Source organism: Falco biarmicus, chromosome 7, assembly GCF_023638135.1.
Source record: "Falco biarmicus isolate bFalBia1 chromosome 7, bFalBia1.pri, whole genome shotgun sequence".
In the NCBI taxonomy this organism is placed as follows: Eukaryota; Metazoa; Chordata; class Aves; order Falconiformes; family Falconidae; genus Falco; species Falco biarmicus.
The window spans coordinates 18,279,036-18,303,271 of NC_079294.1; the positions used below are offsets into that span (position 1 = coordinate 18,279,036).

Genomic DNA, 24,236 nt, shown 5'->3' on the forward strand with positions numbered 1-24,236 from the left:
CACTTTTTTTCTTTCCAAGAGCAAGAGCCTTGATGCAGCACTTTGCCAGATCTGTTGTATGCTCTATGGAAAATGCCCATTTCTGATTTGCAGCACAGGCCTGTTATTTATAATTATCTCCTCAATTTGTCCCATAGCTACATCTTAACCTCAGAAACTTATAAAAACCCTCCCCTTTTTCTCTGTCTGCATTGCTCAACAATCTGATACAATTCTTCATTAATTCATGTACCAGCTACTTCAAACCTTTCTGGTATAGATAAAGGCTACACTGGCCATCTAAAATCTACTCAAAATGCATGTGGAGTGTAGAAATGTAGAATGTCACCTTATTCTCTTTCTTCACTCAAGCACAATTAACTTCAACTCACTCCAAAAGCTTTTATATGACAACAAGCCATTAGCCTCCAGCCTGGCAATGCTGTAGGACCCTTTGATCAAATTTCCTCACAAATATGTTGTCTTTTCCTGATGCTGCAACTATGTGTACAAGGAACTTCCAGCATAAATCAATAAAGTTACCTAATGATCCTAATGATCATATCTGAAATATTTTCTTGTTCTTTCCTTATTTCTCTTGCATGAAAACTCATTTACGTTATGATGTCAATTTGCCTTAACAGACCATTAGTTTAATACTAAGTGAAACAAACAACATCTGGGTTTTTTTTCATACAGACAGATTATCTGATACCTGGATGATGTCCTATTTTGGAGTGTTGACTAATGCTCAGGACAGAGTGTTCTACCATAGTACAAATTGATTAAAATGGCTGTGAATCTAGACCCTCACGGACTCTCCTTGTCTTAAGTTACATATACATGACATACATTAGATGAAAGATAAATGAATTTTTAAAATCAAACTATAAAATTAATCTGGTCTTCTAAAATAGATACAATGTCTTGAACCAAAGCATATTTATCTTCATTGCACACTGTGATATTGCAAATGAAAGTATAATCCACTAGTTCCTCTGTGGCAAGTGTTTCTGTCAAATGTCAGTCATTTGTTAGGTATAAGATAGTGTCATAATTAGCTTAATCAATGGTTAAAAATATTATATATTGTATTGGCCAGCACTGCTGAGAGATTTTGCAATTTACGTGTTATCTCTTACGACCATGTGGTCTTACAAAGACTCCCCAGACTTACTTTTCCTGTGCAGAAATAGAGGGCAATGAATATAATTTATTCTGTATTTAATAAATAGAAGAATTGGGTAGAAAGCTATAGCCAACTCTAATTTACTATAATAAACAAAAATTACATGGGCACTGCTGAGTGCTTTTTATTTTGTTAGGACATTTTCATCTTTACTATTAGCTATTTACACTGGTACATTCAAAGCTTCTGCTTTTGAAAGCTGTTACAGCCTTTGTGGCAAAAAAACCACTGTGGTTTTTTTCACAAGATGAAGCTGAAACCATCAACATGCTTTGGGCTAGAGATGAAATTCAAGAACAAAGAAAGCATTATAAAAGGTACCATTAAAAATAGGACTTTCCCCCCTATTTTTAAGATGAAGTACACAGTTCTGTTCACTAAATAATGATTATCTTCTCCAGCTATTGAAACACACTTAGATTCTCTTTTTCTTTTCTACATTTTGACCTATACAATTTGTATGTATGCTCAATCTGAAAGAGATGGCTTCATCCAGTATAGTAACAGCTGTAGCAATCTTAACTTTGCAGTTTAAGCAGTGGGTCGAATTAACAGCAGTAATTCCTTTCATATCTAATTATTTCATATTTAAAGTGTAACACCCATAATTACATAATGATAATCCTTGTCATATTTCTTTTGCAAAACATACAATCACAGTTTGTGATGAAAACACTCACTAAAAACTATTAGTATTTTTTCTATTTTTACTTTTTCCCCATATTCAGACTTGGCTAGGATATCCTCTTGAAATATACTTTACAGATCCTAAATGCTTTAGTAGACTTAGAGGTAGGCATTCATATATATGTATAATGTATTTCAGTTGTTATAAACCAATATTTGTTTCGATTCTGAATTCATAGACATGCCCATTACAAATAAAATTAGTAGTCTAAGAAAAGGAAGTGAGAGTGGAATTATATGCAATCTACCATGGTGTAAGTGCCTTGTTGCCAAAACCCCCTCACCTTTGTTTTAGTCTTCAATTCAGTTATCATTACAAATTTTATAAACAGAAGAAAGCATAAAAGCATTTGATGTACCTGGATGCACAGACACAGCAAATTAGAAAGCTGTCAGCAACAAAACTAGGTTTTGATGCAAAACAAAACAAAAACAAGTCTCCAACATTTGGTGAGTATTATGGTGCATTCAAATTAAACTGTCAGAGATGAAAAGGTGATCGTCAAAGCAATTTTTATTGTAATTGCATTCTGGTATTGACCCTACTGTCTGAAAGAAAACTGCCATCATATTCCTATCAGAAATATGGTTTTGAAAATTTTCTTCATTTTGTCATTTATTTAACATATCATATCACATCACATCATACCAAATCATAATCTATCTAGGCTCGTTATCTATCTGTAACTCTGTCTTGCATTCCTAAATGCTGTGCAAATTTTGCCCAGGAAAGAGACAATGATTCAACTATATTTTGCAGGCAGCTAATTTGTTTTCACGGTAGGTTAAATGCAGGGCAGCTCAGTCAAAGTGTTTCCTTTACTTTAAGAAAAAGTCTCATAGAAATCTAATTAGATTTCTACAGTTGTGTTACATTTGGGAGCCAAGTAGTTTTTAGACAAAACAGGCTCTTGCAGCTGAGGCTGTCATTTAGTTCAAGGCAGTATTCTTTTTTTTCCTGAAATTCTGAGCTTTTAAGGTTGTCTTGTTATACAACACAAATTAGTTCTGAGTATAAACTTTAATTTTGGAATCTTAGATCTTTTGACCTATTTTTACTACTGTTAATTTTAACCTAATATGTTTTTTGTTATACCTTTGCATAATGATATTTCTGCATATTATAATTAAATTTTGACTTTTCTGAGCTATAGTAATTGAGAGAAGAACTATAATTCAATATTAACATTCCTATATAAATGTAAACAATGAAATCCATTTTTAGGTATCTGTGTGACTACCTAATTCAGACACATTTTACACTGAGTTTTTGCAGCTCCTCCTGAACATTGAAGGGTAATCCAATTGTAAATGTTTTCACATAAAGATATCAATGCCTCAGTTTAAGAACGCAGGTTTGAAAAAATTGACTTACACTGCCAATTCTTCCTCTTTAAAATTTTCTTCAAAACAAAATAATTGGTTTGCGATAAACAGATTTTTTTAAATTAAATTACAATCTCTAAAAATGCAAAACAAATAGTGCATCCAATTAATTAGGCAGTTAAGGAAGACAGCTGTCCATTCCTGTCATACTCAGGATTTTAGTTACCGATATGCACAATGACCCTTAGCTTGCTTGCAAACTTTTTTGGACAGCAGCTCATCAACTGTTAGTCTCATACTTTGTAGAACAGAAACCTTAAATGGTCATGACTTTATGGGACATTTTCAGGTGATGAAAATAGCTTTTCCATCATTCTAATCTACCAATTTCATGACTTCTTCTCAATAGCACATTACAAAACAATTTAGGATGATGAAAAAAGTTCTTCTGTCATTCTAGTTTACTTATTACACAAGGATCATCATTTCATCAACTCATTGTCTTGAAGAATCATCTAAATTTTGAATGTAAAGAACAATGTATTGTCCTTTTTAGATTAATGAAACTGTAAAAACAACTTGAAGTGAACCCTGAAAAACAGTCTGTATAATCCAGAAAGTGTCAGCACTTTTAAGTATTGTAGCAACTGGTGGTCTCCATCCTGCTAGCATTAGTTTACATTTACGAATAGGAATAAAGGTATCCATCAAAGAAGCTGATGACATATTTGCACTGTGGTTCTATTTTTAGATTTTATTTATATAATTATTAAACCCTAACAAATTCTTATCTCATCCCAGTAGGAAAGCACAGAATATAGCAGTTTACTTACAAACAAAGATTTCTTGAATATTGTGTTAAGAAAGTTAAGAAGTTATGTAGTGTTAAAACATTTACAAGGCATTTTAAATCAATTTCTTTGAAGGGATCATTGTATGCCATCAGCAAGGTGCTAATTACATAAAATGGAATGGATGTATGGTCTGGTGGTTGGTTTTTTTTTTGGTAGTTAATTGCTATTCCTCTGCCTGCTTTTGGAACAAAAACAAGTAATGATTCAGCAGAAAATATATTCCCGAGAAAAGCCTTATCATGATTATAGCAATCTGCTAGCGACTGTTTATTTTACACAGTTTTTAACATGTAAAACAAATTTGCATATTGATTTGGACACAAGGAAATAAAAGATTATTTGTAAATGTTTGCAGTTGTCAGCTTCCAAAATCCATCTAATCATTATGTAGACAATACAAAAAACAACTTTCAAGTGTGTAAAACGTATAGTATCTGTAAAACAATGCTGATAAGGTTGATAACCAGGAACTTATAATTTCTACATCTTGTCCTTTAAAAATCTACGTGAACTGAACCTAAAAGCCCCACTGATTTTGAGCAAATTGGGAAATGTAACTGTAAATGAGTTTACTACTTTTGCTGATACTTTTAAAGACATTTTTCTCTAAATCTGTGTCAGTTTGGAATAAGCACCTGGGTTTATATTTCATGCTGAAAGTGATTAATCCATTCTTTTCCAAAGCATGACTGCATTATCACTTTGTGGGTCTATGTAAATGAATTGAGATATGGTAAGCATGGTGCGCTTGTAGTGGAACTGTTTTTTCTTTGTAAAAGATTATAAGCTTCTTTAAGAAAATCAAGAAAATAATTGAAGGTTTTCTCCTTTTTTTTTTTTTTTTTTTTTTTTTACTCTAACTAATAAAATCAGGAGACTGCGGTGAGATCTAGCGGCAAGTAGTTTGATGTCCTCAGCAGGACACCAAAAGTCAGAAGTAGTGCTGTAAATTCAGTGTGGGGCTTCGACACTGTGCTAAGTGTGGCCTGAATCTCTGGGGCTTCCCTTTGATGCAAGTGCAGTATATTAACTGGAAAAGCATTCACTTTTATTTGTCTGTACTGTCTGCGACAGCAATATCGCCTCATTTAGGCTAGTTCAACATGAAAATGCACAGAGAAGCAATCTGTTACAAATTAGCACAGCTCCCCTTTCATTTTACTAGCTAGTAATTGGAAGGGGTTACAAAAGTGTAATTTATCAGATTATATGTGTTTATCTTTTTGTGGGGACAGCATGCCTTTGGTGAATTTTCCTACGCACCCTGAGGGAATAATCTTTCCTTGATGTCCATTAGATCTGAAAGAAAACAATGACGCCTGTGAAATATAGGAGTATAATTTGTTGGGTTTGAGAAGGAACAGTTTCCCAGACATCTAAAATGGTATTAATGACTTTATTAGAACCTTACCGTTCCTTGGAAATGCTTTTGCTCTCTCGTTTCCAAATGGTCTTGAAGTCACTGCAGAATTCATACCACACCGTGAAAACGTAGTTTGGTGTAATCTCCTTCTCGCCAGGCTTTGGCTTTATCCCAAAGTATCCCACTGTTTCTTCAAAGCTATGAGGGAGGGGGGAAAATAACTGTCAACACATAAGCCCACTGGGGAAACAGTTTCTCTGAGGGCTAGTTCCAGATTCAGTAGTCAAGGCTGGTAATTACCATAACTTCTCCTTGGAAATCATAGCAGCAATTCATGCCAAGTATATCTAACCTTCCAACACCTACCTCATTCCCAGGAGGATAACTTAGATGCACAAGCCATCATAGAGACATGTCACACAAGCAAATCATGGGCATTCAATTTTAATAAGAAAAACTTAACTTCTTGCTTTTCAGGAAATCTATATTATATCTATTTATTTTATTTTTTTTTCTGCAACACTCCATGAAGATATTTTTTATCTTTATTGAAGGACTGTGGAAGAGTAGTCATCAAAAATCTCCAGGCTTGTTTAAAAATAATCTCAAGTACTCAGTGAGAATTGGGAGTAGCAACAAAAAAGCCACACAAAGTGCCAATAGTCAGTTTGCAAAGTTTTTACTGAAAATAAATAATCTTCCAGATGTGTCAATAAGCCGATAATTTATTTTATGAAAATACATTGCCAATATTTTTTCATTTTATAATGTAGCTACTGAATTCCTGTAGAGCTGATTATTTTCAATGCAGTCTTTTATTACGGATGATATTTGTGATTGCATTTTAACTGATTGTGCATTTTAAACCTTTGTAATATTGCTTTGTATAGATAAAATGGAATGATTCACATGACTAGGTACTTATCTAAACAAAATAAAATAAAACTATATTCACTTTTCTAAAGGTTGAATCAGTTTTCTCTGCAAAGCAGATGTAACAATTCTGAAAGATTTGGTGATACTTACTAAAAAGAATGCTATAATTTAAAAAGAAAGGTAACAACTTATTTCAAAATAACTCATTTTTCTTGGAATACTGGTCTTATTTAAGCAAAAGTTAAATTCTTCTTTACAGTTGCCAATAGGTCCTAAATCTAGAAGACAGGAAGTATAAATCCAGAAAATAACATAAATAAGAGGTATGTTAAAGACTTGCAAGGACTCCCCAACTATTCAACAGATGTTACTTGAGCAACAGATGCAGCTTCAGCAAATATTTCTGTCTTAATTTATACTTGCACTTGTATAGTTTACATTGCAAGTCTTCACATGGAATTGCCAAGGTTAGGGTCTGGGTTTTTTGCCTTATGTTGAGATTCAAGCTTCTAGCTAGGCTTGAAGAATATAAAGTAACCATCAAAAAATACAGAGGTTACCCCCCAAAATAAAGGAACATTGTACTCCAGCTGATTCACAAAGTAAAGAAGTTTGGATTTTAGCCACACAAACCAATATGCGCTGGGTTTTTTTGATACTTTAAAGATGGATACAGCTTTCAGGACATGCTGAAGAGTATCACATATTGCTCAAGGTGAGTTATTAAAGATTTTTAAATCCTTATATATGATAACTGTAAGCTTTTAAATTTCTTACATAGGTTTTGTATGAAACGTAACTATTTCAAGTTAATTGGTGATCCATGGTAAAGGAATCACAATGAAGTAAATATGAATAAGCACATAATACTCAGAGTTGAAGGGTCCTACAGGGACACTACAAGGAGAAAATATTAAATAAAAAAATTAAAAACTAATACAGCTTTAAATATTCGTGTAAAACATTCTGGGATTTAACCCCCTAAAAATACCAATATACCTTAGTCATAATCACGTGGTTAAAACAGTTTACATTTATTGGGCAATGTCATTTCCATTACGTTTGCTTGGGCCGAATCTTCCTCAGCTGCTCATACCCCTTGACGAGGACAGCCAGGCTAAGCCAGGAACAGTAGGACCAGAAACTCTCTGCTCAGATTTGCTTCGTGTAACAGCAGCCCTGGTAAAATCGTGTTCTCTTCCTAACAGGAGCCTTCTCCATCCCAGCTGTAGCTGATAACAGTTGTCTCTGCACACCTCAGGATTCTGAATTCCTGCAAACTCGCTCTGCCTCCATCCTGACACTTACTCCTCATCCCCTCTTTGTGCTTCAGCCTCAGCCCTTCCCCCAGCAGCACTGTTTTGCTTTCACCCAGCTTGATCTACCTTCCTGGGCTGCTTTCTGACTTTCAAAAGTAACAGATCTTTTTAGCAGTAATTTAAAATACTGAATGTTTAGTTAGCAATTGAAAAACCCAAATTCTGCATCACACAACTAATTCCTTAAGTCAACTGCAAGGGTACCCCCGTACCCCAGAGAGTCTACCCTGCTCCAGAAAGGCTACAAAACAGGTAGAATATGAAAGAGCCCTGGCCACACGAGGTAGGATTGTAGCCAGGTGGAGAGGAAACAAGCCAGCCAGCCACCCTTGACAAATGAAATGGAGAGGTGAAGCCCCAGCTGATGTCAGCCAACAGTTCAGCTAATTCAGGCACCTTCTGCAAGCGAATGGGAACAGCTCACCTAAGACATGAACCGCATTTGGAAGGTGGCCCTCTCTCTTTTCCTGTCTAGGAAGACTAACCTAGGTGCCTCAGTCAGGTGGAGTGACTCGGGGCTCAGAAAAGTAACATAAAAATGCAAATTACCACAGATCTGCCTTTAGTGACCGCAAAGAAAAAATATTGAAAAAAATGTTAAAGATTAATTCACCCCAGCTGATTTATAGCAGTTCCACAGTTAAACCAAACAAGGTTAAATGCAGATCCTTCACTCTCACCAAACTGTAATTTGCTAAACAAAGTTTATCAGAAATACCCACTTATTAAATGTTTTACTAGCTATAAATCAATTTATCTCCCTTTTCTCCCTGTTTTGCCTTCTTTGGCCTAAGTAAGGCACAGATACTCAGGCAATAAAAACATTAGGATATCACTGGTTTCGTAGCAAACTGCATTCAATAGCCTAAGTGCTGAAAATGTTCAGTGACGATGAAACACATTTTAACTACACTAAGTAGTTAATCAGTTATTACAATATTCTGTACAACTCTTGATTCAGTTCAATGTTGACAGTAGTTAAAACCTCAAACACAGTACACTGTTTGGCTAAAAAAATCAACTGAACTTTTTCCTGGAAGACTACATAAGAATTTTTCAGAAAGCATATTACTACTTTGAAGTACAGATCTTTTTTCCTTTTTAATGTAATTCCTAAGATCAATAACATCTTTGACCAAAGTAAACTGTTAGAAAACACTAGCAAAACCCTTACCATTTTTGTGCATTTTCCAAACTGCTCTCTTCTTTTTTACGTTCTTCTTTAGCTGCCAATTAAAAACATTTCAAAGATATAAATTACTGCCTTACTGTTTTAGGGATCCCACAGATGAAACATCTCTTACATTCAAAATTCGATAGGTTGCATGCTAAAGATAATAAAAGTGATAAACATTTGCTAACTTTCAATTTTTATTTATGTCTGGTACCTAAATGAATGATTCTAATGTACCAATAAAGTGTACTGGGTTTAAAAAGTCATTTAAAATCCTTACTATAAGATAGAGGGGTAGACATTAAGCTGAATAAAAAGCAAATAATTAAACCTGACTTTCAGATTATAAAAAAGAACATTAAGTTGTGTACATTTCTTTATTGTTGCAGACCAGAACTTACAAATTTAAACCTGTTTTTGCAGTAGAAATAATTGGAAGTTCAATTGGATTTGAACAGGTACCAAACATAGTTAACACCAACTGTTCCATATAGCTATCACATTTTGTTCAGGAAGCTGGAAAGTGAAAACATATGTACTAAGTTTTAAATGTATGGTATGTACATGATTTTTTTGAAAAAGCAGCCAAGAGTTTGAAATATGGTTAGTGAATCTGAGCCCCTCTGTTACAGAATGCTCACATGAACTACTTAAAAGGATTTGATTTTCAAAGGATGGGCATTTGCTACTTTTGAAAGTGTTTCCTGAGCTGGATACTCAAGCAAAAGCACTAGCTTTTTCCACAAAATTTTGACCTATGCTTCTTAATACAGTGGAGCAACTTTAGCTGTGCAGAATACCACATATGTAAAACAATATTTATGTGGAAAAGTTATTCCTACTCCACCCTAGAGTAATCGTGTAAGTGCAAATGTTATTATAGACAGAATTCAGGCACTTTATACAAAGATAAAGAACTGTATCTTTTTGCTGCTTGGTCTATAGGAGTGCATTGGATGCCTGAAACACTGTTCCAAACTTGAGTTCACAGACCAGCCCACTGAGAAATTGATCCTAAATGATTCCATTTTATTATAAGCCTAATGACACACATGTTTGTACTAAGACAGTTAAAACAATTTAACAACCTGATTACTTCAGAACATTTAATGTTAACATAACAAATCAATTTTAACTCATATGTTTACCTATATTGGCCAAGTGTGTGGGAGATACCTACTCAGATTATTTCAGTATGGCAAAAGCCAGAAACAATGTTGTGTGCCCTTTGCAAGGAAAAAATTAATTCTGTACCATCAAATACTCCACCTCAAACCTTGGTGGCAAGACAGCTGCAATTGACAGAGGTAGGGCATCTCTGATTTATTGTGTTCTTCTCAAGCTCCTGAGAAATTCAGCTAAAGTTAACCTACTATACTTAATTCATTATTTCCACAGCTTTTCTGTTTTATATTATTAAAAGCAGAAAACATAGGCTGGAATTCTGATGGCTCATCATGATACAAAATTAACTACATATAGAGAACCAAAGATGGTTAAAAGCTGAACTGTGTATAAAATTGTATGCTTTATGATTACATTAATAATTTTTTTTCTGGTTGTTATAGAGATGAAAAATTGTGAAGTAAGGAAAATTTCCCAACATTGCTACATTCACAGCTACCACAGAAACTGAATGTCCTCAGGTCCGTCCCTGCAGGTGAACAAGAACACGATAATTTAACAAGGACAACACACTTAGATGTTTATAGTTCGGTGGTAAGACTTGATGTAGTGATTTCTAACCTTGTAAGAACATAATAAGGGAAGACAGAGGAAAGAATTTTTAATTTGTTATAGAAAGTAGAAAAAGAGGTGTGACATCTAGGAGGGAACGCACAAAGTTTACATTAATAGAACATTGTGTGTGTTTGTGTACCAATGTAAGGGAAAAGAGGAAGGAAGAAAATAATTGTATTATATGACAAACAGTATTTGTCATATTTTAAACTATAAGCATGTCTATCAAGAAACTATTTAAAAGCATTTATTTGAAATTTAGACGTTTAGGCTTGTTAAGAAAACAAATGAACAATTCCATGCAACAAATTCTAAGTAAACAGGAGTCACAAATACTACATAATGTTAAGACAAGACACCAGATCAATTTGCTAATTTTCCATACAATTTCTAAGTAATCTTCTACTCAGAGTTTGTAATATCCTACTCTTTCACCCCCTCCACAGCCTGCAATAACTAACACTATCAATGCTGTCAGTAAAGGTTTTCACAAAACATTGTATTTTACTCAGCAGGGTCCTCAGAGCCCCATAAGTCAAGATATCAATCCTCATCTTAATTCATGGAATTACTGAAGGCAATGAAAATGAATTATATAAATGAAAGAACTTCTTTCTTTTTATTTATCTGGCAACACCACATTTGCTTGCATGGAATGTCCTTTTTGCTGAAGTGGTATCATGTGATTCTTTCACCCTCAGACCACACGCTTGATTTCAGTTTCCTCAGTTTGCTTCAGTTAAGAATGTAGTAAAAGCCACATCAAACTGGCACAGAGATTCATCCAGCTTAACAGCCTGCCTCTGGCAGGCACTGAAACAGGTGCTCAGAGTTAAGGATCAGGACAAAGACACGATCCTTCCCCTGAGTGCTCTCTGCCTCTGAGGTTCTGTAGCTCCTGCACTGGATGTAATTTCAATGTATTTTCAGATTTCTCAGTGGATTCTCTCCCAAGAACTCGCCCATTCTCTGCTTAAACTTTTAGAAACTTTTTAGCTTCCACAAACTGCTGTGGCAAGTGTTCTACAGTCTAACTACATGTAGCACATTTTGTTTTGAAACGGACTCCTGATGTCACACTCTATTTCTTGTATTGGAGAAAAGCATGGCTGCAGTGAACACTGAAATACAGTGACTATTGGCATTAGCATTTTGATTAGGATGCTTTTGAAGTGAATTTCCTCGCTGTCCCCATTTATTGAGCATGGATTTGGTTTGCAGATAACTTTAGGTGCTTGTGAAGTAATTTCCATTAGGAGGAAACTAATAGGAAGCTCCCCAGCAAATATGCTCCAACATTTAATAGGGACAAAAGGACAAAAATAATGCTTGAGCCTTCAGACACCTTTGAAAAACATGAGGTAGAGATGTTCACCCCAGATGAAATCTAACTCAGAGCTTAAATCTCTGCTGTAAACACACTGGTATTAGCCACTGCTGCTTCAATCTGCTGTTTTCAATCCTACTGCACCAAATTGATCCATAATGTGGCCATAGATGGTTCTACATTACATGTATACAGACTACATAGACGTCCTTCAGAAAGATTTCCCATAAGCTGCATTTGGTATGGAGACATGCTTCTGACTGGTCTTGGAGTCATTACGCTTGACCAGCTTTGAAAATGACAGAGCACTGTCAAATGTAAAGTTTGCTGTCTGGTCTCATATCTAAATGCAAGTTCTTAATATGCTGTACTGTTTGGATTACTCCATATCTTGAATAAAGTATCAGATCCTGTCTTATGACAAGCAGACAAATGTATCTTCTTTGAATATAGATATGAAAGCTAGGATCAATTAAGAATTTCTGTGTTTTTCTACAGACAAGTTATCTTGGAAAGGGAAGCAGGTATTTACAAAACATGCAGTTCCAGTTTGCTGTAAGAACAGTCTTCTGTAACACAGACAGCTACAGACTCTGAAGACCAGCCATCAGTCTTATTCATCTTGCTATCTGTATCTAGCTCAAAAAATGAGAGAATAAATGGACTATGATCTTATTAATTTGCCTTATGAACCTGAGGTATCTCTGGGGACTTCCTTTTACTGAAATGCAGAAGGAAGCAAGCATGAACCTTTAACAGTCCTAAGTTCACTGTAAGAGTCAAACAGTAATAGAGTGAAATGGTACACAACAACATACACAGCTTATTGCTTCTATATATTCTACTTGCTGAGGATGAAACAGCATGCCAAAGACTACTCTGAGAATGAGAAATTACCAGAAAATACATATTTTTTAGATGAGTCTAATACACGCATAGCAGCTTCCAGTTACAACAGAACCAAGAGCTCTTCATGGATCAGGCCACTATGAAATAGTTCCCCAAGGAACAAAGGACAGAAAATATTGCATAATGGCACAGACTGGAAGTTGCTCAGTAACTAACAGAAGCAAGCACAGAATGATGAAACTACTTACTCCAAGAAGGGAGGACAAAGAAAAACGGGCAGACAACTGCACAAAAATCTCAAAGTTACTTCTTCCCCTCTAGTGAAAATTTTTAAGTTACTGAGTCTGACTGGATGAATTTTCTGGTATTTCTCTCTGACCTTAAATATATGAATGCATGTAAGAAAGATAATTCACACAAGTCTACTGATCTAGTTGTACCCATTACAGCTTTTTTATTTTTCAGTATCTTACTATTTTCAGAAATGAAAGGTTTGATGCATAATTTTTAATAACTTTTTTAAGCATTCTGGAGCAATGACAATCTTCAAAATTATGCAAATTCTCAGACAACTAACAGTTAGGATGGACACATCAGAACTCTTAGTTTTATATTCCAAGGCTGAGTTCATGTGGTTCAAAAATGTATGCTTCATGAACTTTTAGGGACCAGTAAATTATAAGTTTTTCTGCAGAGGAAAAAAACCCCACCCTAAAAAAAGGTATTTGATTTTTTTTCCCTAAGGAAAAAAATATGTCTTTTCTGACTCGTATCTTCCAACCAACCAGTTAAGATTAAGACAGACTCGAGGATAAGACACACACACACACAAACAAACCCTAAAACCAAACCACAAAGCCAACGAACAAACCAAAAACCTAAACTGAAATAAAACATGCAAAACCAGAACAAAACCCCTAATGACATTACTCTGAACTTTTTAGAGCCTGGGCAGAGGCAGTTGACCCCGGCCAGTAGCTGTGCACCACAGAGCCACTCGCTCACTTGTCCCCCTTCCCCCGCAGTGTGATGGGGGAGAGAACAGGAAGAGCATCCTGTAAGTAAGACAATCCTATAGATCAAGATAAAGACAGTTCAGTAAGTGAAGAAAAGAGGAAGCAAATTACGACGTTTCAGAAATTCTAGAGGAGGTGTGTATTGTATCCCGTTCTAGGAAGAGACATACTGAGGAAAAATCTGTCTCTCTAGAGCTGTACATAAACCCTGAATTCTGTGCTATTTTTACAAAATTATATTGAGTTATTTGTAATACAAGTCTATCTTTTGAGAAATACAACTTTTAAGTTAGTTCTATACAAAATGGTTCTTACTACTTAAGAACTGACTTCATAGCAGAGGAGAAGACATAGAGTGTACAATATCTTCCATTTTATTTTGGTTTTTACTGTATTGTATTTAATTTCAAATGTGAAAAATACGTATTTAATATGACTGCAAATTATTTCATGTGGCTACAGTCCACCATTCTCATGCAAGAGATTTTTTTTATCTTATAAAAATGTTATATTTCAGAAATAATAAAAAATCGTGTGTTCTATGCACAGATTCCTAGCAACTAACCCTTCTAATATGTATTACTTGATTACCTTTCTTTAGCTAGTTACTAACTTCTAATTGGTAGGCTTTATGAGCTCATGGAATTCAAGAGAGCCTGGAAATTACATGTAAATATTTCATTATATGCCTAATGTAGTTTTCTATTCCAGTATATTAGAATGCAAAAAGTCCCCAAAACAAATGATCCTGTGCCCACCAAGAGATCTTTCTTCTACGGTATCAGTTAAGCAAGGAGGTCTGGGAGCAATGGAATCAATGAAACCTGGCCTGCTGCGGATAGGTATTTTAGGGGTAGTTCCCAGATGGATTCGTTAATGTTCAATTAAGGGCTGAGTTCATGATACAGCCTTTCTCTCCCTGGAAGGCTAATAAGGTCACTCTTGTCTATTTAGCCACATATTTTTATTGAGATTTTAGGAGCTTATATCTTAGGATCTCTAACTGTCACATTTAGTCAAAATTGGCCAACGCATTAAAAATTATTGGCAGGGGAACAATCAGCAGGCAGTATGATCACATAAGCCTTGTTTCCTTTACCTCTTCTCTAAATTAGAAAATACCACATTTTTAACATGGGATTTGGCTATGCAATTTTTTTTAGATGGTTTAAATACTGGTATAGACATCTTAACTCTTTTCAAAACAATCTTCAGAACACTTGCTGCCATGAGGCCTTAATCATGCTTCCCTGAAACAGTCCTTACAAGTTTATTTTCCTTTGCAGTGGTACAAAAATTGTTTTTAACTAAGAAACCCACATCCAATGATGAGAATGTACAAATGTTTCCATCATACAAAGAGTCTCTGTGAGTCTTGGAAAGCTGCTTAACAAACAAATTTCCCCACAAGTAATCTGGAACATTAGTTACCAACTTGTATGTTAGGTGCTGGGCAAGGACTACTTAATCAACATTTCCCATCCAGAAATAGTTAAAACATTGTAAAAGACTCAGGATTTTTTAATGTTACCAAATCATAACAATTTGTAGACATTTCTACACACACAGAGGCACGCAACACCAGCAGAACACACTCAAACAACACATTCAAGAAAGTGTTTATTATCATAGGTAATAAAAAACCTAGGAAATTATGTTTTCCTTTAAAAGTGATAATGCTGTCTATAAACGTGCCACAAAGTGTTGAAGGTAATTATACCAGAACGTTAGAACTAACTAGGAAGAAAAAAAAATATTTATTTTCACAAAGTCTTGGATGTCTTAAAATGTATGTTTCTTAGTATGATGCTTCTATTGTATTTTCTATTGTATTGTATATTCTTAAATTAAAGCTTCTTTTTCAGTTAGCTTCTACACAAAAAAGTAATTGTTTCATTAAAATTAGCACTAACATTGGTCTTACTTGCCTGTGTTCTTGAATTATTAATTAAAAAACAAGAATGAGAATTACTTTTTTCAGTTTATTCCAATGAAATTATTTGAAACTGCATTCTGTTAAAATGCAATCAAGCCATTAATGTCTCATTCTCCCACACTTGTGGTTCCAGAGAATAAATATTTTTTAAAGCCTATTAGTACTTAAACCCTATAGAAATATATTCTAATCCTAATTTTTTTTTCAATAAACTCTTATAATGTCGTGGTCTAATTCCAAGGTTAATCTTTGAGATGCTAAATGTATCTAAACAGTTTATGGAAATGAGAAATTAGTTCTAATCCTTTCAAACAGAACAAGGTTAAAGCTAATCTGTTCTGTGTTTGGGAAAACTAACTAGCCAGATTATCTGTAACTACAATCTCGTCTTGTAAGCAGAAGTAAAAATTTTAAGGATCAGCACATTTTTATACCAAGGACAATACTTTTAAATAGTTGAATGATTATTAAAACCAGTAAGAAGCAGGAGGTCTTCTCAAAAGCATTAAGATATATTAAAAAAAAAGTCAATTCAATGGTGAACCAACAGCTAATCTGGTGGGTAAAGAATGAATAATTATACAAATACAATTAAATTCCACTAATTTCAGAAAAGCTTGTGAAATTTGTGGCCTGAAAACTTTTAGGAGGCAAAAGCCATAGTATTGCCTCCTCCTGTGGAATGATAACAATGATTTATGAAGCTACAGTCATTTCTGCTGATTGAGCTCACTCAAGATTGGTTTCACATGATCAGCCCAAGTACAGCAATACGTGACATGTAGTGGCCCCACATGTCTGAACACACTAGGACATGCTCTTCTAGGTGATCCAAAGGATGGGGGTGGGGGCTTAAAAGCTGCTGCTTTGTTTTCCATACGTTTTCCCCTCATTAGGATACACTCCTCCTGCAAAGTAAGCCACTTCTGGTGGTCGGGAGCAAAGTCTCATTGTAAATGCACAGCAGGATAGTGGCAAAGCTGAGATTAATTCTCCATAGATTTATATAGACCTTTCTCACTGTTGATTGCTTGTACTGTTTCAAAGGTGTGTATGTTGCCTTTTTTTATTGCTGGTTACTGACTTTATTCCAGCATATGGTGGTTGGCGCCATGACACAAAGTGAACATTTTATACTAGAATTAAAGTGGATATTTGACAGTTTCTGTCAGAAAGTTCAGAGCAAAGAATTTGTGAGACAAGATTTATTGCATATTTTATATGGGACACATCTGTTTCTTTGCTACGTTTCTGTTTAAATAAAAAAAGCAATGAAGGTTCTTTAAGAAACAAAGACTGTCAATAAAAAGCATGAACAGAAGAACTACATTATTGAGAATGAATTTAATCATTCTGACCTTCTAAAAATGTGCTGCTTGGAAGTATGACAGTCACCTTCCCCTTATTGTTCGCCTGTATAGACAGGATGGGGGAGGAGAATTTCAAGCCCAAACTGATTCTCAAATACACAGCTAACCATATTTAAGTGTAAATCAAATAAAAATAAAATTAAATATAAGTATTGATATAAGATTTTCACATTTAAAAGTAAGGTGAAATATTAAGGTAGCTTTTGCCTACTTTGTTTTTTTAGTATCCATAACTGCATTTTAGTGATGTGAAATGTGCCAGAGGAACAGTCCTTGATCTGAAATTTTCTTATAAAATTACAGTTGAAGTATATCAAGGCATACAGCAAACTTCTCCACATTTATCTATTAACATCACTGAACCTGAATGATCTATTAACATCACTGAACTGAATATAGTTTGGCCTCTAAAGTTCAGTGTTTTAGTCTTCATCATAACAGAATCAAACTCAATTTGGAGAACACCTAGCATGGTCTTGTTTAAGAAAAAAAAAAGTATGCCCTATACAAGAGAGAAAAATTCTTTCAATAAAACTCTGAATTTTTAACCACAACCTTCCTGTTTACATAAAGATTCATTTTTAATATGAAAACCTAAGATTCAGCTTGAGAAATAAGAAATTTAAATAGACAGAATTAAACAAGGAACAAGTACAAAATAAAATTATATTGCTCAAAAATCACATATTTACGAAAAAGCCAGTGTGTTATATTTAACTTCTAATTAAAGAACACATCAATAGAAAAATCACCTCTGTTGGACTACATACATTCTACACAAACAGTTACAAAAGGTTGTTAAAAAAAATAAATATGACAATTTCCCAAACAAAAATGCAGCAATTTCCTCTACAAAACCACAAATATTTCTCAAATGATTTCATACTACCAATGTATTTAATTCTCGTTTTTAACTTAAAAGTTCTTCTACAACTTGGCTTTATGCAGGAAAAATCATCTAGCTACTAGTTTGAGAGGTCTGTAATTTGAAACAAAATGTAAACAAGAGGCAAACTTGGACCTGCAATATTTATCCTTCTTGCCACAAATAAAATACAGGACGTTATCTTTAAAAAGGATTTTATTAGGATTCTTTTAATCAATGGTTTTATAAGAAACACCAAACTGCATTCAATTACAAGGCATACATTTTTTTCTAAGCTTGTCATCTTTGTGATAAACTCAGAGAAAAATGTACTTTTAAAAAGCATCTCTCAATTTCTAAATTAAAAACCTACTATTCTTATGGGGAAAGGATGATGCGAAAAGTAAAGCATGTGTGACGCATTAGTCAGGCCATTTAATTCACTCCTAGAAAGCACTCTGTTACTACCATGATGAGAGAAATGAGTGTATTAAAAAAAAAAAAAAAAAAAGTCTCAGCTTAATTTAAGACAGGCAAAATAACAAAAATTATTACTGTATCTACCTAATCTATTGTTTTTTACAGCTTGCTTATTTTCTGTTGAACTCTGTGCTGGGAGTATCCAGATAATATTTTTCCCCCACAGTGAATAGAAACATTTTTACATGTTTATATTTATCCTCATGTAAGAGTATGATTGTTACATAACAGGACCAGGGAAGGTGAGTGCAGCAGCCAAGGCCATGACTGCAGACTTTCTGCTCACTGTACCTCTGTGCCTTAATTATTACCTTTTTTTTTTTTTTTATGAGGTTTATTTATGTTTATGAGGTAACTCCTATCTTTTGGAAATGGTTTTTACTCAGTAGCAACAGCAGGTCCATGCCAAAGGCAGAGAGAAGAATAGAAATACACGATAATGATAATTTAAATGAAATCCTAAAAAACGGAGGCAATTCCAACTGACCTATTTGTAGAAGATTTAAATATAATTATAGTCATAGTGAAAGTTTTGACTACCATTTTGATTTTATCTTATGTATTAAAAACCACAAAACCTATTTCTGACAACGATAATTAACCCAAACCATAGCAATACCATTTGTATCTAAATTCATTCTGCTCTAATGACCCAGTCATAATGAGCTTAATTCCTCTCCATTTTTTTCTCCATTAGAACAAGTAAATCTTGAATAGTCTTAAAAAATCCTATGCAGAGTAAAAGTAGTAATATGCTTTAGAATGTGATGCGCCTGCATCTACAATGGTAGAATATTCTTTAAATAAAATATTTAATAGGACAACTTGCTTTACAGCATTTTTGGAAATGTTATAAAATATTTGGCATTATTTTTTAAAATTTGAAAGGAAATTTTAAATCTTGAGGCAATTTACTTTATTCAGATCAAAACGAAACCACTATCAAATTACACTGAAATGAAAAAAGACTGTCATTTAAAACGCAGGAAAGCCAAAGTTCCCCTACCATTATTTAAAACAGAAATGCAGAGTCATTGCTCCTAATTAAGCTTGGGGATTCTCTGTCCTAGAAACTGCCCAACTACATGGAAGGAAAGAGTCCCTGATGCGGAAACCTTAAATAATCTTAAACATAAATATGCCTTATCCAACTCCCATTCAATTCTAAGTCAATGCTGGGTCATCATGTGCAAAACTTTGTGCAAACTTTTGCCCGTTGTGCAAAACTCAACGTAAGGAAACACATTACAAACATCTACTGACAAAAATGTACCAATAACTCTACAGAGAATCAAACAAAATACATTTTATAGAGCAGCTTTTCTTTTTAGCATTATATTCTTTAATATTCAAAGTTTTCTGCTTGGCCACAGATGCTACACTGTTGTGCCTAGTGAGGTATCCCTGCCTGTTCTAGGGCACCAGGACCCTTTCTGATACCACATGCCATTCCCAAGATGGCAACAGTTTGTGGAGGGAATTTTCAGATTGTAAGACGTTCTCAAGATGCAAGACTTCGTACACATGCTTTGTACAAATAATTACATCCTAAAATACGCTATACAGTAGCTGAAAAGAAGTAGTTTAAGAAATATTTTTATACACTTTGAAAATAGCTGAATTGGGACAAAGTTTTGATGGCTGAAAAATCCTGACACTAAGAAGTTGAATTGATTTACATGCCATGAAAGAAATATTCCAATCAATTCTGTACATAAATCTCTAAAGAGAAATAAACCTACTGATTTCTCCACCTCTGTCAAGGTGCTCACTAAGCAGGACTATAAGGACTCTTCGCAGCCCAAAGGTGCATTTTTAAATATCTTGCTCTGGCATCTGACATATTTAGGGGCAAAGATATCACAGAAGTTGCAGGAGGGGTTGACTGATGACCAGAAATCAGACTTTCCTTACGTTTACAAGTCTGTCCTTTATCACAGCTGTAATCTTACAACACTGTATCATCCATATATTTTTACTCTGTCATTCTCCAATTTTGAGAGCTTAGTAGCAAGCTGGTGATTTGTCTTTTAACTAGCTTCAAATTTCTGAGAATCGCTATATGAACATTGTGATTGTTCTTTTTGTTCTCAGAACAAATGATCCTGCTACGTCCTCTTTGACAAGTCTGGGTGTCAAACTTTTTTTTTTCTTAGAAAGAAGCTTCCTTCTGATGGCTGTTTCCTGCCTGGCCTACAGGTTTTACCTGTTATCATTGCTTAAGGAAAACAATAGCAGAACCCAACCCAGACTGCTCCAATTTCATGCTGAAATTTTCAGCATCTAGTATTTTAATCAATCATGCTCAAAAGCATTAGAAGAGGATATTCATCTGTTTGCACGGGTACAAAATATAATTAAAAATTATGAACATACCAAAATTATGGAAGCCTGCAGAGAAACTCTACATAAATGCCTATCAGATTAAGCATGTTATTGTCATAATCAGTTTGTATTATGGTAGCAGTGAAGAATATTTCCAAGATTAATCTGAAGAGCGTGGTGTGAAATTACAGAGTACAGGGGACAAACATAAGGTCAGAGTGACCACTGTAATGGTAGGTATAAAGTCTTTTGATAAAAAATGCATTTGGGCCTTTCATTATTTATGAAGTGCATTAATCTCTTCTACCCAATCCTTTCCAATCCTTGACTCTGTTCTTTCCTTGCAGTAGTATCTTCCATGTAATGTAACCACTTGCACACAGGATATATCATTTAAAGTAATCAAACAGTGAGCATCCTGATTTCTTGCCAAGGAAAGCTTTGACAGGGATTTAAATTGTATTAGTTCACTGACCCCGAAATATCAGCACAAATAGGGTAAGACAAGGATGCCAACAGCAGAGCAGATCCAGATAAACTGCCCGCTAGTGCAGTTGACTGCAGTACACAGAATAATGACACAAGAAGATAAGTAGGCAAATAGGAAATCATGCAGGAAATTCATGAGGATACAGTAAAGAAGAAAGCAGCTGGACTGAAAGAATAGCCTAACAGGATCCCTGTGAAAAACCAAAACATATAATCTATGGTTCTGCTTACCTATAAGGCTATGATATAGGCACTGGAAGAAATCTAGTGGAATGGAACAGAAAATAAATGTTTCAATGAGAATTTAGAGACTGTTAGACTCCAGACAGCAGATAGTGGTTATACTAAAGGTATCAGTAATTCTATGTATCGATTTTATAACTATTATATATATCAGATGTTTACTTAGTTGTTATTAATAGGAAACCCTTCTCAATCATGCATTGCCAGTGACTTTGCAGCAGCAAATTCAGTATAACACAAATTGAAAAGAAGCTGGAAGGAACTGGTGTCTCTAATAAGATTCTACCCTTGTCTTCTAAGAGAGAACATTGTATTTTTAATTACAAGCCCTTCTAAATTACATTCATATTACACATTCTAATGGAGTGTAACCCTCCAATTTTTTATATTAAGTCACAATACAGTGGAACTGATTACAGTAATTTGATGTATATATGTTTCAAAAATAATAAATGGAAAGTTTCCCAAAAAGTCATAGTTCTAATCAGTATCAATTTTCAGGACTTTGATGCTGGTAATTCTTTTGGTAGTGTAGGAGGAAACATTCATTTCAGAGCAAATTCTTGTTCTTGGAATCAGATCACTGTCAATATTGCATTAGTTAGAGGCATATGGATGCAATCACATTCTAGGACACCTTATTTGGTGTCTTATGGACTTAGGCTATTGTCTAACTACAGAATCTCAGAGTACCACAGCAACAAGGTTCTGTGCTTTGCAGACTCATGCCAATTTATGTAAATCACTCCTTCATCTGTTTAAATACAACAATCTTTGAGTGATGAAAACAGTTATGACTGTCACAAACAGTTTGAAAGATTAAAGTAATTCTGCTGCTGGCATATAAAACAGCGTTCCAGATCTAAACACAAACTTTCCCTGGTCTGTAATGTCATTGCTGGGAAGGATAAAAAGTTTTAAGCAAACATTATCACTGCAAGGAAGTATGACATATTTTTCATGTTTGACACTGGACATAAATATCCTCCCACACTGTTTAATGTGAGAACTGCATATGTGTGGCAGAGATAATAAAACATTTCAGTAGAAACAAATGAAGGGAGGAAAAAAAAAAAAGAGTTATAATAAGTAGACCAGAAAATAAAGCTTTGAAGTTAAAAGTCTTCATATTTGTACAGTTTATTCAGAAAAAGAAGAATCGGTATTTGTTAAGCAGACTGGATAGTCACAGAATCTGTAAGAAAGTCTGGTGCTTTGTAGAACCAGTTATCTTTACAGAGAGATGTTTTTTGGTCGACAGAAGCAGCTTCATAATTGCAGGTAACAAAATCAGGACAACTGCAAGATCCTTGTAAGTGCTATTGCTCTCCTGCTGTTGTTTACACACCATTTTTTAAAGGGCAGCTGGTAGTGAAATTTGATGCACTTAAAAATTATTCTTGATTTTCTTGCTTTACTTATTCAGCAATAAAATGTTCAAGAGCTTTACAAATAAAATGGAATACAAGTACCATAATCTGACATGTAGATTAAGGTAGAGAAGTACTTACTGGGAAGACAAGTATGGGACTTAGTTTCACATACAGTTTTAGAATATTTTTCTTTTTCCTCTTAATATCTTCTTGTGGAGAAAAGCTATATTTTTATTGTAGAGAAGCAAGAATTTTAAATATTTCTCAGGGGTTTCTGGTATTTTGGGAAGTCATTACAGGCAAGCTCTACTGAACTGCTATGAATAAAGACTTAAAACATATTCTCTGTATCTGTTTCAAAAAACCCCAATAGAATATTCTCCAAGTATTAAAGGCAATAAGTGCTGGTGTAAATTTCTTCCTGATCTGTGACTGTATTAAAATTTATAAAGGTATGTCCTGTTGACAGTAAGAGAGAAGTATTGTTGTATTGTGAAAATGGTGCTGATAATAGTGTCTTGGGAGTATGCTTGACATCTGATTCACTACTACTAAATGACATTAGCATTCTGCTTTATACTTCATAGACTGCTTTGACTGAAAAGCAGTACAGTTTTGAGTGGAAAGACTCTTTTTGCTGTAATGTAAGATATACTGTCAGCCTCCTATACTCAAAATGTCTACAGGGCTATAAATTAAGAAAGGAAGGTTATTTTCCCTGGGTTAATACAACAGGTGCTACTAGATGAGGAGAAGAAATCACCAAGTATGAGCACATAGCACAAGAACAACATTTAAGATGGAATACTTATATACCCAGGAACAAGTAGAAAATAACAGGAAATGGAAAGTCTGCCAGCTGAAGTATACTACAGTGGAGTTAAAGAAAAGTTTGTGGCATAAATTTCTTACATGAAAGCTATTATGGTATTTTATGTACTGTCAATGAAGAAAATAGAAACAAAGTTAGGTGCATATAAATTTAAGATAGTAACAAGTAATGTGCTAATAACATTATTTGAATAGGTATATTAGGAATGAAAACCAACAGTAATAAAAATATCTTCCTGGATGCTAGCATGGAATCAAGACCTAAATGATTTATGGTTTCAATTATTTGGTTAAAAGAAGTCAAATAAAATTCAACAAGGTTTCATTTTAAGCTCTGTGACCTAAAAAACAGTGATTCCCAATAAAGAATCAGTATTTAATTTTCTTACTGCTGAACAAATTTGTAAGAAAATACAGAATCGCAGTATTCAATGAGAATTTGTTAAACAGAAGAAAACATTTTTCTGGAAATCAAAGGTGGAACTGATAGAGAAGCATGAAGGCATGCAGACATGCATGAGAAAGGAAGCAATAATTCTCTATGTAGTTACAGTAATCCAGATCAAACAATTCATGTGAAATTGCTTCACACATTTGAAAAGGCCAGGAGCTTGCTCTCTGCTTT

The 24,236-nt window shown here is 34.4% G+C and overlaps 1 protein-coding gene across 1 annotated transcript in view; it reads right to left on the reverse strand.

Annotated features, from left to right (window-relative positions):
* The window catches only part of FMN1 (formin 1), a 148,181-nt gene that overhangs the window by 18,465 nt on the left and 105,480 nt on the right, over positions 1–24,236 (reverse strand). The window contains exons 14-15 of the mRNA XM_056346672.1: positions 8,768–8,819; positions 5,447–5,596 (exon numbers count right to left, since the gene is read on the reverse strand). Coding sequence (XP_056202647.1) covers positions 5,447–5,596; positions 8,768–8,819 — 202 coding nt within the window. The remainder of the gene's footprint in view (positions 1–5,446; positions 5,597–8,767; positions 8,820–24,236) is intronic.